At 37.1% G+C, this 14,584-nt stretch overlaps 2 protein-coding genes and 1 non-coding gene across 3 annotated transcripts; all 3 read right to left on the bottom strand.

Moving 5' to 3' along the window:
* Nucleotides 1–2,368: 2,368 nt before the first annotated feature.
* On the bottom strand, nucleotides 2,369–4,625 carry LOC133714926 (UDP-glucuronate 4-epimerase 3-like). The gene has a single exon (XM_062141208.1). The coding sequence runs from the start codon at nucleotides 4,038–4,040 to the stop codon at nucleotides 2,736–2,738; it is 1,305 nt and encodes a 434-aa protein (XP_061997192.1). The 5' UTR covers nucleotides 4,041–4,625; the 3' UTR covers nucleotides 2,369–2,735.
* A 3,676-nt stretch (nucleotides 4,626–8,301) lies between these two features.
* LOC133715076 (3-phosphoshikimate 1-carboxyvinyltransferase 2) lies at nucleotides 8,302–12,691 on the bottom strand. The gene is made up of 8 exons (XM_062141395.1): nucleotides 12,025–12,691; nucleotides 11,303–11,547; nucleotides 11,007–11,160; nucleotides 10,335–10,549; nucleotides 10,105–10,222; nucleotides 9,688–9,898; nucleotides 8,826–8,887; nucleotides 8,302–8,737 (listed from the first exon to the last, which is right to left on the bottom strand). The coding sequence occupies exons 1-8, from the start codon at nucleotides 12,364–12,366 to the stop codon at nucleotides 8,519–8,521; spliced, it is 1,566 nt and encodes a 521-aa protein (XP_061997379.1). The 5' UTR covers nucleotides 12,367–12,691; the 3' UTR covers nucleotides 8,302–8,518.
* A 1,203-nt stretch (nucleotides 12,692–13,894) lies between these two features.
* On the bottom strand, nucleotides 13,895–13,968 carry TRNAV-CAC (transfer RNA valine (anticodon CAC)). Its single transcript has one exon. It is a non-coding gene; the product is annotated as a tRNA-Val (tRNA).
* Between the last annotated feature and the right edge of the window lie 616 nt (nucleotides 13,969–14,584).

Below are 14,584 nucleotides of genomic sequence, written 5' to 3'. Positions count from 1 at the left end.
TTGAGCATTTAGACTTCTCTGGATACCGTTTGATTGATGTGAAGAGCAGAAGCAGCCATAGTCATATCTCGAGACCAAAGGATAGCTCAAGATATCTCAAGCCTATTGATCGGTGGAAACAGCATAGGCCCAATGGGGGCGTTAAAGAGGTGGTAGTCCATAAATTGGAAATATCTGCATTTCTTTTGTATAGAGTTCCGCTTCAAAACATTACCAGTTTGAGAAGGCTGAGTTTCTCCTTCACTTATCTTCCTGAAGGTTTAACATTATTGCTAATCCAACTGAATGATCAACTCGTCTAATTGTGACTGAATAAAAAGGCTGGGGAAACAATGAACAAGTCGTTGCGAAAAAACAAAGAAAATGGCCCGTCGATTGCGAGTTGGTAATAAACCAAATTGGTACAGGGTGCAAAAGAATTTCAAACTGATACAACTAGCTCAAAGGGCAACCTGTAAATGCTCCTCATATGCTTAAGAACACAACAATACAACATACGTTGCAAAGGTTCTTGATTGATGTGGATCTTATAGAGAATGTATGCCACGTTCGCAGTTCATAATGATATATTTACCCATGTTAATTCTTCGAGCCAAATTCCTAGATTCGTTACTATATAACTACCAGGTTAAGTGGAAACCTGTGAGGCATCATGCTAAAAGGCGAAATGCATATCATGTTAAAAGAAATGTTAGTATCAGTCGTTCATAATACAGTCGATTGTCGTGAACTGCTGAGTGACTTTGATGCAAATCAATCAGTTATTAACAATTGCCATTAGAGTAAAAAAGGAACTGCCTGCACTCATATGTATTTAGTAGAATCCCAGGAGGTCAGTTCAAGCAATCCATATGGAACCAAATTACTTGATTCTTAAGAAAACCTGTCTTGCTCACAAGTTAAAGCAGGCATATACCTAACTCACCTCATAAGTATCCAAATGGGAAGCCAAAATTGAGGCCTTCAAATAATCAAAAGGGTGAACCGGGTGGCATTTCCACATAACAAAATGACAGGCAATAAAAGTCGAATAGAAAAATTGAAGCAACTCCACATACATAAAACATGTTAAAGACTAAAAAGACAAGCAGAAAACTACCACTTAAATTTCCCAGCTCCATGTCACTGTCAAAAGACCAGAGACAGAGAGGAAGACAGCCTTTACAAATCAGCAGGCTTGCCATGGTGTATACTCTGGCATAATTTTCTGCCTAAACTTCCTGAGGCATCATGTTCTGTCTAAAATAATCACGATGATTCAATTGCCCTGCAACTTAACCCTCCATCAAGATACAAACTAGTAATTATTATAAAGTGCATTGTTCCCTTCTGGAATTAACTTGCAGCACGAATTTGAATATAAGAAATAAATAAAAAATCACAATTAAAAGCAAAGCAAGTGTTTCTGTGCAGGGGGTACTATTAAACATACTACTTAAGCAGCCTATGAGTCTTCAGTTACTAAACAAAGACACCGTATAGTTTTCCAAAACTGTCCCATACACAAAAAAGGAAATGTGGCTCAGAAAGGAATAAGAGAATTACTAGAGGCAGTAATAACATGCATAATTGCCAAAAAGGTTTTTCAAAGGCACAGGAAGGAGCAAAAATAGAAAGGTAAAGTCTGCACTTTAACAAAGGAAATTGGAGATAGAAAGGAAGTTATACAAAAAATGTTTGGATTGTTAAACTTATCATTTGGTGTCGGAAGTGCACACAACAAACTATATTCGGAATTGGACGTTGCTACAATAGTGGTGAATTGTGGGTACTCTAATTGGAAAGTTTTTACTTTTCAACTACTTCCAGTGTCATTGCCTTGCATAAATTGAATAAAGGCAAAATGGGGAGAAAACAAAATGCTAGAGAGATATTCACCACAGTAAAACTTTAGAAGTGCATTGCCTTTCTATGTCATTTAGGGTAATACAGTAAAATATCACTCTGTTTAGTAACCAGAAGAACCACAGTAATGAGGGGTTTATCCAACAAAAACTTACCAAGTTCTTGTGATTAATTCTCTGCTATTCCTTGAGATTCAAATATAGATTACAAACCCTGACAGAATATATACACAATAACGTCAATATACACCAGAAAGTTAAAGAGAATCGAGCATAACTAACATTGAAGAATTATCTGTCCTCAACTGTAAGCCATAACCAAAACAAAAGGCATGCAGGATGGTAACATGACAACCTCAAGCTGATCTTAAAAGGTTTGGCAAGCAGGGTAACAAAGTCAGCTGCAAGATTTCCTTAAAAAACTACAATTAATTCCTGAGACATAAACTATATATACAACATGCAATTTATGAAAAATCAATAACACACTACACATAATCAGCTGGATTTATATCATATAGTAGTAAATACGAATAACCATACTATCGTGTGCTATTTTATTGAATTGCATAGCAATGATAAATGTCCACCAATTAGCATAAGCTCTATCAGTCATGAATTCTACAATGCCGAAGATACAACAATTACATTCCAAGAAAAGAAAGAGACGATCCTCGTTTTCTCTTAATACAGAACGGGAGGGCTCAGAAAACAATCCCCCAACCACAAAACTTCTTCAATGTAGTTCACAAGGTTTCCTCCCAATATGGCATTACTCATTAAGATATATGGAAAAACGATACTTGGGGCAATGACAGAAATGTTAAAACAATCATAAGAATTATAATGAACAAGAATTCAAAGGATCTACCACACAATCAAAAGAATTTTTCAGCCTGCGGCCTTCTTCCCACCAGAATAGTAAGTCAGGTACCACCTAACGAATTTCTTCAACCCTGTCTGCAGATCGGTTGTGGGCTTATACCCAAGTTCCCTCTGCGCGGAGCTGATGTTTGCGTGAGTAAACTGAACATCCCCATTACGCGGCAACTTCAATATGTTCCTCTTGGCCTTCACCTTCAAAAGCCTCTCCAAAATGGTAACAAGATCCGAAACTGGCACAGGAGACGTATTCCCCAAATTGAAAACCCTCAACTGGGCAGGACCCTTCTTCTTCCCCCCACTCCCGGTACTCTTCTCTGCAGTGTCCAACGACGCCAAGCATCCCTTCACAATATCATCAATGTAGGTAAAATCCCTAGCAACCGTGCCATGATTAGCGGCTTCAAAAATCGGAATAGTCTTCCCCTTCAATATATCCCTCGTGAAAAAGAAGTAAGCCATGTCAGGCCTCCCCCAAGGACCATAAACTGTAAAGAACCTCAACCCGGTAAGCGAAAGACCATAGATATGATTATAAGTATGCGCAATCTCTTCACCGGCTTTCTTAGTAGCAGCATACAAACTAGCAGGCTGATCAGTGCGGTCTCTCTCCGAAAAGGGTACCTTAGTATTAAGTCCATAGACAGAACTAGAGCTAGCCCAAACAATCGCAGGTTGTGGATTTGCATTCTTACAAACTTCAAGCAGGTTAACAAGACCAGCTATATTACTATGAACATATGAACCAGGGTTCTCCATGGCATACCTCACACCAGCTTGAGCAGCCAAATGCATGACATGAGTAAACGCCACCACCTCAAAAAGCTTGCTCAGCAACGCCGAGTCGTTTATGTCCCCTTCCACAATGAACACCCCACTGCGCTCCAAAAGCGCCTGCCTCGCTCTCTTCAACGACGGGTCGTAGTAGTCGTTAAAGCTGTCCAGCCCCAAAACGCCGTCGCCTCGGCGCTTGAGGGCGGCGGAGACGTGGGTGCCGACGAACCCGGCGGCGCCGGTGACTAGCACCGACATGCCGTTTCTTGACCGGACCCGGGCGGAGGACCGGACCCGTTTCTCCCAGGCGGGTCCGCCCCAGTTGTAGGTTCTGAGGGAGCGGCGGGATGGATCGGAGGGGAGGGAATTGGACGACGGCGACCGGAAAAAGAAGAGCAAGATCAGGGCCAAGAAGACGAAGGACCACAATGTGAGCTTGGCGAGGGAGCTGTGCCATCGGACTCTGTGAATGTAGGGCTTGAACTTGCCTGGAGTTGGGGGGCCATTGTCAAGATGAGACATTTGCTTGAGCTGGGTCATCTTTGTGTGGGAATGTGGGCGAGAACCCAGGTCAAATTCGGGTCGGATTTAGGGTTTGAGCAACTGGGTGGGGTGGGATTTGTTGTGGGCGGCGGTGGAGATGAGGAAAGGTGAGGACTTGAGTGGTGGGTGTTGTTGTTTTTTGAGGTCTGAGATATGGGGAATGGGGAATCTTTGGGGTTTCTTGGAGAGATGGGTAGCTGTAGGTCCTTTTGTGTGTTCTTGTTTTGGGTTTATAGGGTACACGGAGAAGGAAAGAGTAAACGAGAAAGTTCAAAGCTTTTGATTTTTCGGAGTAATCACCGTTTTGGGGAATAATGGAGGATCAAGAAGACAAAGGAGTAATCTTTTAGTATAATGGAGGAAATGTGAGAGTGACTCATGGAGATGAAGAAGACAAGGCAGGTTAATTAAGTTTAATTGAAAATGGGGGAGATTTTCTGCAAACTTTTGGTCACATTTGGGGTTCAACATGAACAAAAATTTCAATGACAGTGTGCCATCAGAAAGCAGAAAAAATCACAAAGCAGAAAAAGAAAAAGAAAAAAGAAAAGAAAAAAAAAATTTAAAAGAGTAAAACTTGCTTATCCAATTTAAGCCAAGGACTAAAACTTGATTGGTTTGCAGCAACGTCTAAATTTTTGCCACCATTTATTTTTGGGATATGTATTTTTGGATATTTTTGTGTGGGAGTTCTCTAAATTTGGGTTGGAGTTATTATTTAAGTTTGAGATTTTAAGAGTTTGGGGATGTGGTTTGTTGGAGATGGTGTGGATGAGATTTTGACTCTTTGCTTCTGCTTCTCATTTTGTTTTTTTTTTTTTTTGGGTCATATACCTGAGATTTGGACTCTTTTTATTGTATTTTGACTATTTGAGGCTAATTAATAACTGATATTTTGTTAAAAACTAAAGCAATTATAAATTATAACTATCTTCTTCTTTTTTCTGAGAGAAACTAGAATTCATTTCTATTCACCAAAGAAATAAGTCAATAACAGCTTTTTCGTTTTGCTTTGTTATAACTATTTTTTGGGTCAATTTTTTGTTGCAACTGGATTTTAGTTTTTTCACCATTGAAGGATGTGAGAGGTGGGGGATTGGGAATTGCATTTCTCTTATTAATTGAGATCCATGATGTATTGATGGTAATGATTAGAGTATAAATTATTACACTAAAATATCTATTAATTTCATAAACTACATTACTTCCATTAATCACTACAGATCATGCAGTGCCAGCAGTGGTGCCCCTTGATTTCTGGCTATTTATAGATCATTGATTTTTATCATTTCATTTTCTCCCCTATGAATCAAATTTTTTCATATGAAGCCCTTAGAGTTTCACATCAATTGTTAATGATGGCTTACTTGGTCAATGACTTGCATTGATGGTGCTTCTAGATTCTGTTGACGTTAAGCAAGTGGAAGCATAGAGGTTCGAATAGCAACTACTTAACAATAAACTTCACTGTTTAATTTTTTTTTAAAGAAATGGTAGAAAGTGAAAATTTATAACTTATAATTCTTATTATCATTTATACTTGAGATTGTTATTGACTAATTAAAATATAAAAAAAAAATATTTCACAAGACCACTTTTGACATCTCTCAAGTCCTAACAAACGAAAATGAGAGACAATTGGACTATAGTTTAATTCAACGATACGTTCGTTCAATGTAGTGATAGTTATGTGTAATTCCGCTGATCAATAAAATGAGTTGACATTTTACTCAGAAAAAAAAAATGTAGTGACAATTACAAATGTAAAACTCAAGTACTGTATTTTATTTGGTTTTTAATTACTTGCGGAAAATTACATGTCTTTGTGTGATTAGTTCACATCTTATGTATTAGTCATATGTTGCTTACAATTGTGCTACCAAGTATCATCTTTATTTTACCTTTATTAGTGAAAGTCATCATCAAATTGACAACTCTACATACCACTTTGTCTCCAAAATTGTCCAAGATCGTGGATAATGCTTTTTTACTTTAGCTGAATTAGTTTATCATAATTATGTTGGGCAATATTTTAGATAATGATTGTAATTTGTATGTCAAAGTATTTGTTTACATTTTCTTCAAAAAAAAAATTCTTTATTATGTGGTAGGTGAACTTACATTTCAATCACAAGCATATTTGTGTTGGTCATGTGTGATTGTCCCACTTTATTTCATAAAATTTAATGGCATTGATCTGGCAAGAAACCCTTTTCCATAGGGTTTGATCTTTCACATTTTTGTGCCATCTTGATCTGTTAAGTTGGTCATTGCACTTAAATGGACATGCAATGGGGAGAAAGTGACCTTTTTTTGTTTTGTTTTTGGTCTGAGGGAAAATGGCCTTGAGAAAAAACCTTTTTGTTTGATCAAAATTTCCTCTCTTTCCTTGGCAATGTTGTTTATGAGAGAGAGAGAGAGAGAGAGAGAGAGAGTACACTAGAACTTGTAGTGCAAATATATAGCTTAAAATGAAGGCAAAATAAGCATCTTTTCTTTAGTGGTTAATAGCTTATAGTGCAATTTATGGTAGGATAGCATATCATGTGGGTTGGTTGTGTATGTAGAGATTATTGCAGCGTCACAAGGCCAAACATGCATTACTTGATCCAAAAGCTCAATGCCATACAAACTCAATATATATATGAAAGAAGAAGAAGAAGAAGAAGCAGAGGAAGAGTGATGGTGAAGAAATAACACCTAAACCTGTGCCCCACGTTCCCTACAACATGTTCATCATTTATGATACTGGCATCAACTGGTGCACCCCATTTATATAGTGCCCATACATTAGACAAATTGACCAAAAAGATGAAAACCACATTCATTTGGCTTTCTAACCCTTACCCCTTTTCATAAGTAAGCTCAGAAGTTTTTTTTTTTTTTTTTACCACCAATACAAAGTAAGCTTAGAAGTTTAGAATCCTTCTTTATACTACATTAGTACATTTGGGTTCTGTTTACTTGTTTTCATTTGACTTGGTTAGGAAGTCCTTTTGAAGAGGACATTCCATTCTCAAGAAAATGAGATATGATCTTTTGAGTTACCTTCAATGCAATTTACAATCCAAATAACACCTTCAATATCATTCAAATGACTTGTTAAAAATTACTGTTCGGATCACATTTTAGTAATTATATTGTTTACTAGCGATCCGTGCAAGAAAATAAAGAATTAACTGTTAGAGAGAAAAGATCTCATATTAGAAAAGTAACAAATAAAATATAACTTATAAATGGGTGGAACACACATAATTGCACCGAAACATTTTGTGATTAAAACTCAACACCTAATAGGTGGTTAAGTTGGGACAATATCAGTATAATTGTGGGCCATGGACCACACTTGTCACTGTTTAACATTAACTTGGTTGAAAGACATCGTATCGACAATTAAGACAACTTGAGAAAGTCTGAGAATTTTAGGCATTCGATATTTGCAAGATGGTTCATATGGCAGCTTATGTCATTAATGAGTGGCATATTGTGCCCATGAACCATGCCCCAGTAATGGGAGTTCATCCCTAAGGTTGATGTCATGTCTACAGCATCCGATAAACAAGTAGATCTAACAATTGAAAAATCTAGAGTACTACATTCATTGAAGCATTATTAAGTTCCCTAATTCAATGAAAGTCTTTTATTATTGAATTGTATGGATCAATCTTCAACCACAAATAAAACCTTAAGATTTGTAAGACTGGGTTCGGAGGAAAAGTCAAGTAAAACCTATACAACCATAAATTCATTCCCATCTCAATCTACTCAAATATCATTTAGTCAAGGTGATTGTGATTATAAATTGTAGCAAAAACAGATACCAAGAATACTACATAGTTAAGTAAACTAGATCCTTAAGATTGATCGACTCCCAATTTGCAATATATATTGGAAAATGGAAAATTAAACTTAAAATTTAGGTACGTACCACCAGTCTCCATGTGAATCTGATAGAAAAAAAGACGGGGGAACACGCATTGGTAGTCCTTTATTAAAACACCTGGCATCATGTAACATGCCCTGCAATTTAATGTAAGCTGGACAATGACATGTGATTATATCCACACAAAGTTCGGAGTTTGCTAAATAAAGTAAGTTTCAATCATCTATTCTTGCAATATAGTACATTAAGGGCGGTGCTGCTGCAAGTCTTGTGCAGAGAAGTGGTTTTAGCCTTTAAGGTAGACTCATAGAGCTTCATAGAATTATGTGAAGGAATTGGTCCCATGGAAAAGTACAAAGAAAAAGGGTCTGCAGATCCAAGAAAATTAAGCACTATTATTGTGTAGAACAAGATCACAATCTCAGAAACATAATGAGCAAAGCTTAAAAATATGACAATCTAATATTACAATGCCATAAAGAGAATAGAAAAGGCTCGCTTTGATCTGCACTGCATTGGTTGTAGAGGCAGAAGAATGATCCCTCCTTTGTTCCCTTTCTTGCTCTACAGATAAGTGTCTTGTAATAGCTGTTTAATGTTTTGTAAACTTCTCCAGGACATCGAAGTAGTTGGGGAATGTTTTTCTGGTGCAACCAGGATCCTTGATGGTAACGGGAACGTCTCCACAGGCAGCAAGGGAGAATGCCATGGCCATTCTGTGGTCATCGTATGTGTCTATGGCTGTTACATTTAGTTTTTCCGGTGGTGTGATTACACAGTAATCAGGCCCTTCTTCAACAGTTGCTCCCAACTGAAATATTATGTCCAGACATGTTAAAGAAGGAATAAGAAAAGGGTGTAGGAACATTCAAGGTGGAAGAAAAGCCCTAGAAACTAACCTTCCTGAGTTCGGTGCAAATGGCAATCATCCTTTCTGTCTCCTTCACTCTCCAGCTTGCCACTGAAGAATAAAAACTCAAGCAGTTAAGGCCCGTGTTTAGGGGAAATAGTTTCCCAAGTGACTTCTTCAAAACATGCAGAATTTAAGATCATAAGCACTTCCTTCGGATAAGCAGAAAGATTGGTACTCGAATTACACATAATCAACAAAGGCTTCAACCTGAAAGAATTTTCTTAATCTTCTGAAAACTATGTAAATAAGCTTTGTCTCAACTCTTCTCTCTAGGGGGCCATAATCTTTCAACAGGCCTTCTGTTAACCTCAGAGGTTGATTTGTAAATTAAGGAGAGAAAGATGTGAAACCACTATAATAGTGACCACTCATAGTTTCAGTTTAAGTGCTTGTACTAGCTGTTAAGTGGAGGACTGAGAAAATAGGAATTGCATGGTTCAAAAACTCCAGTTGCATTTCACTTGCACTTTCAGCAACAAAATGTCATACAAGTCATACCCCATCCCGTCTTACTCCACACAGTAAGATCCTAAGCCTTACAATTGATAGGACTCACCAAATGGGAATCTCCATAAGTTCACTGTATTTCATGGCAAATGACAATTGAAGTACAGTGCCGATGGAACCTTATATTCCAATTAAGCTTCCAGTATTGCCGCATAATTCTTATAATTTTGTTTTTGCTTTGAATTCATTTATTCTTCTTTATGTTCTTTCTTTTTGAAAATTTAATTGCTTATTTGCCTCGAAACATTCAGATCTATGCACCTATCCTTTCCCTTTTCCTGTCTACATAAAACAAAAATATCAAGCACAAACCATTCAACAAATAAAAGACTGCAACTTACCATCTCTTATGGCAGTTGGACCATCAGCAAAAAGAGCAACTACAGCAAGAGTCATGGCAACATCTGGCATCTTGTTCATGTTGACATCAACAGCTTTCAAGTGCTTTCTTCCAGAAGAATGTCGTGGAGGTCCTGTGACGGTGACACTATTCTCTGTCCAGGTAACTTCAGCGCCCATCTTTTCAAGAACTTCAGCAAATTTTACATCTCCCTTGATTGATAAAACACCAACAGATGTCAGATTATTTGAACTTCAACATAATTCAACATATTTTTAAAAGTATCTAAGAGGTATTGCAATTGCTAATTGGAAAATAGTTTTTTCACGTACAATAGACTTGTCATTCAACTAAAAAGTTTACAGGAATAGACTGGAAAGTGGGCAGAATTAAACATATGTTGGTCTGTGCAAAATACCTGTAAACTGCTTGTGCCACAGCCTTCAACAGTTACAGTCCCACCCGTTACTGCAGCACCAGCTAGAAAGTAACTAGCACTTGAAGCATCACCTTCGACAAAGGCTTTTCCAGGAGACCTGACATTATTTCACATTGTTATACACAATGCAGCCATGCTCACAAAATTCAGCAGATATATAATTCTTTACCAATGAAAAGTGCTGCAGTAATATATTAAACAAAACATACTTGTATTTTTGACCTCCTCGGACCAAAAATCGATCCCAGCTATCACTATGTTCCACTGTGACCCCAAAGCGTTCCATCAATTTCAAAGTCATTTCAACATATGGAATGGAAATCAGCTTATCAATAATCTCAACTTCAACATCTCCCAGAGCCAAAGGAGCCGCCATAAGCAAAGAAGTCAAATATTGACTACTGATTGATCCAGAGAGCTTCACCTGCAAACAAATTGTGGAGTAAAATGATCTAGTTAATCAATACTGCAGACATTACCACTCCCCTTACATCCTTACATTTTTAAATGGGAACAAAAATGTGGTGTGAGGCAATGTATTGAAAAAAGAACCAAAAAGAAACGTATAAAAGAACAATAAGAATGAAACAGAGTAAAAAATCACTCCCCTTTGATAACCAACAACTCTAAGAATGAAAATGGATCTTTCCCCATAGAAAAATTCCACTAGATAAAGGGAAAACTGCATATTTGCAATAGTTTGCTTTTAAGCTGGAAGAAGAAATCATGTCTTGACACATATAAGAGTAATATTCTATTCTTAGATAGCACAATAAAGTTCAAATACCCAAAAAAATTAGACTAACATGGCTTCTTACAGTTCACAGATGCAATTGATCAAACCATGCAACCATAAATGTAAGAGATAAGGCAAACCGCACCTTGCCTCCTGGAAGGCCTCCCTTTCCAATTACACGAACAGGAGGACAGTCTGTTCCAAGAAAACAGTCAACATCTGCACCAAGCTGCTTAAGACCAGTGACCAAATCTCCAATTGGTCTCTCCCTCATTCGGGGCACCCCATCAAGTACATACCTGAAACATATTGAACAGTATATGAAGGTCATTTGGATATTATATAGGTTTGTATTTGGATAAATGAAAATATATACAAGTATATATAAGTTTCTGTTTAAAGGCAGAAAACACAATCTTAGTTCATAGCAGTAAGACATACCTAGAATGTCCACCAGCAGCAGTTACTGCCGCAGTCAACGGCCTCATTGCTGTTCCAGCATTTCCAAGGAAAAGTTGAACTTCCTCTCCGGATTTATTCCCCATAGGAAACTGACCACCACAACCCTCCACAACAGCTCTTTTGTTTGCCTTGTCATCTTCCACATTTAGCCCAAGCGTTTTCAACGCACCAAGCATATAATTGATATCATCACTATCTAGTAAATTGTCTACAACAGTTGTTCCCTGAACAATAACATAAAAAAACAGTTATCTCTACGACTGTACCACAATGCTTTATTTTATACAGAAATATGGAAAAAACTTGTCTGTAGTCTAAGGAAGTACCATCAATCACCCTATTCTCTCTAAAAGCACACAATGCATAGCATTCCAACAACTCAATTTGCTGCCTAGAATCTATGATCAATCAAACAGAAACAAATAGAACTTCTACATTCCATCAATCTAGCCAATCTTCTTATCCCCAAGACAGACTTCTCTAAACCCTGTAATTCAATTCAAACCTAAACCCTCATTGAAAGACACAGAAAAAAAAAAACCCAATAACCAAAATCTAGAAAATCTTCCTAAATTTCTATCCCACATCCTTTCAACAATCACACAAAAGCCAACCAATGCAAAACACTCAATAATTATCACATTTTCACAACACTAAAGTTCACATATCAAATAAACAGCAAAGCCACAATCTTTAAGTACCTCAGAAAGAGCAGCAATAAGCAGAATCCGATTGGACAAGGACTTGGAACCCGGCAAAGTTATGGTACCCGAAATTTCTTTGATGGGTTGCAACACAATCTCCGGCACCGTCGACGGCTTCTCTGCTGTAACAACTGAAGCCGAAACTCTAAGCCTACCAGCCCTGGCTTTACCACCCACAAACCCATTTTTCATCTTCAAACTCACAGAATTCGAAGAACCCAAAAACTGTGACTTCAAAGAGATTGAATTTAACGATTTGGGTATCTGGGGTTTGGAGACATTGGGCAAAAGATTGATGCTTTGAGCTCCATTGCCACAGATTTTGCTCACTTGGGCCATTTTGGTGTTTCTGGTTCTCAATTCTGACAGATTGCTCACTTGGGTCCTTTTAATAAATGGTGGTTGGAGTTGGGGGAATGGAAAGCTGGGGACTTGGGGTTTTGGTGGCAATGGTCGTCGTAGGTGGGGATTGCTTCTTTACACTTGGTCACCAACCAACGGGGACACCAGAAATTTGAACAGCGCAGAGAAAAGGAATGAAGTGGGGGGAGGTATTTATAATTATACAAAAGATTTGGGGGGTTTGTTTGAATTGTGAAAATGGAGTAGGTGTTTTGTCTTTGTGGTTTGAAGGGTTGTACTCTTGCCTTTTCTGGGAAGAACAAGATGTGTAGGGGTGTTTGGAGAATTTGTGCTCGAGTGGGTTGGTAAGAGTTGCACACGTTTTGCTACAGAAGGCAAAACTGGCCAAAAAAGAAAGAAATAGGTATTGTGGCAGTGTCAACCTCTTGCACCAACCCCCGTTGGCCCTAGTGACTAGTGAGATAACTTACAAAGGCTAACACAGAAGAAGCTGTTCAGTAGAGCAATCATATACAAACAGGAAAATTCAGACGACATTGTTAATATTTTGTGTCACGAGTGTGGGTTAGAAATTTTAAATAAAAGAGTTGTGATTCATTTCTCGAATGGGTCACGTGTTAATAATATTATTTTACTTTCTTGTGTAAAGAGTTAAAAGCTGTTATGAAACGTTAATGATTAATCTCTTAATGATTGCACATATACGAAGTTTGTTTGAAATTCTTATATCATAAGTGAACTCTGCAAGGTGTATTATTGCACAAGTTCATGACTCTATAGGTTTATGTTTAAAGAATTCAAAACCTCAAGTCAACTCGGCCTAATTATTTCAGTTGAAATAATTCTTTTTGTAGTGTTCCAAAAAACAAAATTATGAATTTATGAATTATAGAAAAAGAAATTGATATTTTCAATAGCATGTTTACATATCTAGAATGAGAGAATTATGAATTTTAAGACAAATTATATAGGGAAAAAAAAAACTAAGAAAATACTAACCATATGGAATTGGAATAGGGAGGTCTGATCGGTATTGGTTTCTAATTCATGAACCAAAATTAAAATTAATTTAATTAAAACCTTATGTCTAAAGGCCTCCCATAAAAAAAATACATGAAAAGGATGTATCTCTGTTAATCGATGCATCAGACGAAGTCTCTCGTAAAACAATAAAATAAGAAGAGATACATTTGCTGTAGAAATATTCGTCACTGAAAATCTCTCATAAAAAATAAAATAAAAAGAAACACAATTTTGCCGATAAATACTTCATCCAAAAAACCTTACACTATAAAAATAAAATATAAATGAATACTCCGTGCTTCACTGGTGATCTCCGTGGTGGTGGCGTGGGTGACACAAAAATATTGCGAAAATGTGAGTCTAAGTGTCTAACGGTTGATTTGCGAAAATGTGATTGAAAAATGAGTCTCACAAAAATTTCTCAACTAATCCTCATTTTAGTGGTTCTCATTAAAAAGACTCTATAATTTAAATATAACATTGTCTGAGCCCGGGTTTGAACCGGGGACCTCTAGTGTGTGAGACTAGCGTGATAACCGACTACGCCACCCAGACAATTTTTGCTACCAACCTTAAATGGTGATACAAAACCAGAAGAAAAAGAATAAAAGATGGAAGAGAATGAAAGAAACAAGTCGAGTGGGCCTTCAGGATCGATGAAGAAGATATGGGCTATAATGTAAGACACGAACTATCACTTGTTAGTCTGTATACTTCTTTCGTCAAACTTCTGCTCTAATATTTGCCACCATAAGTCTTGACTAGAAAAGCGAGTACTTTTATTTTTCACTATTTAGCTTTTAACATCAAATCCATTTCATATATGTTCTGTAAATATTATAGATTCTATATGAATGATCTTAATTCTTATTTCATGAATTTATGCTTGCCACCATCATAAGCAAATATGGATGCGGATCTATTCTCTGGTCCCTCACCTAAAATGATAGAAGTGGAGGTTTTTTCCCTACAAGTTTATATCTAAAACTCGTACCGACATTAAATTGAGATCAAGTTAAGTTTCTTTATTGATAAAAGAGAATTAGGTGACAAATCTTATGCCTGTCTACATTACTCAAGTAGAGTAGTTTTCGTTAGTCAATATCTTAGGAGATGCTTGATTCCATAGGAATATAAGGCATAAATGCCATGAATTGGGTCTGTAAGCTAC

The sequence above is a fragment of the Rosa rugosa genome, chromosome 6, assembly GCF_958449725.1.
Source record: "Rosa rugosa chromosome 6, drRosRugo1.1, whole genome shotgun sequence".
Lineage (NCBI taxonomy): Eukaryota > Viridiplantae > Streptophyta > Magnoliopsida > Rosales > Rosaceae > Rosa > Rosa rugosa.
The sequence above is the reverse complement of the archived record's forward strand: the minus strand, read 5'-3'. Positions and strand labels throughout refer to the sequence as shown.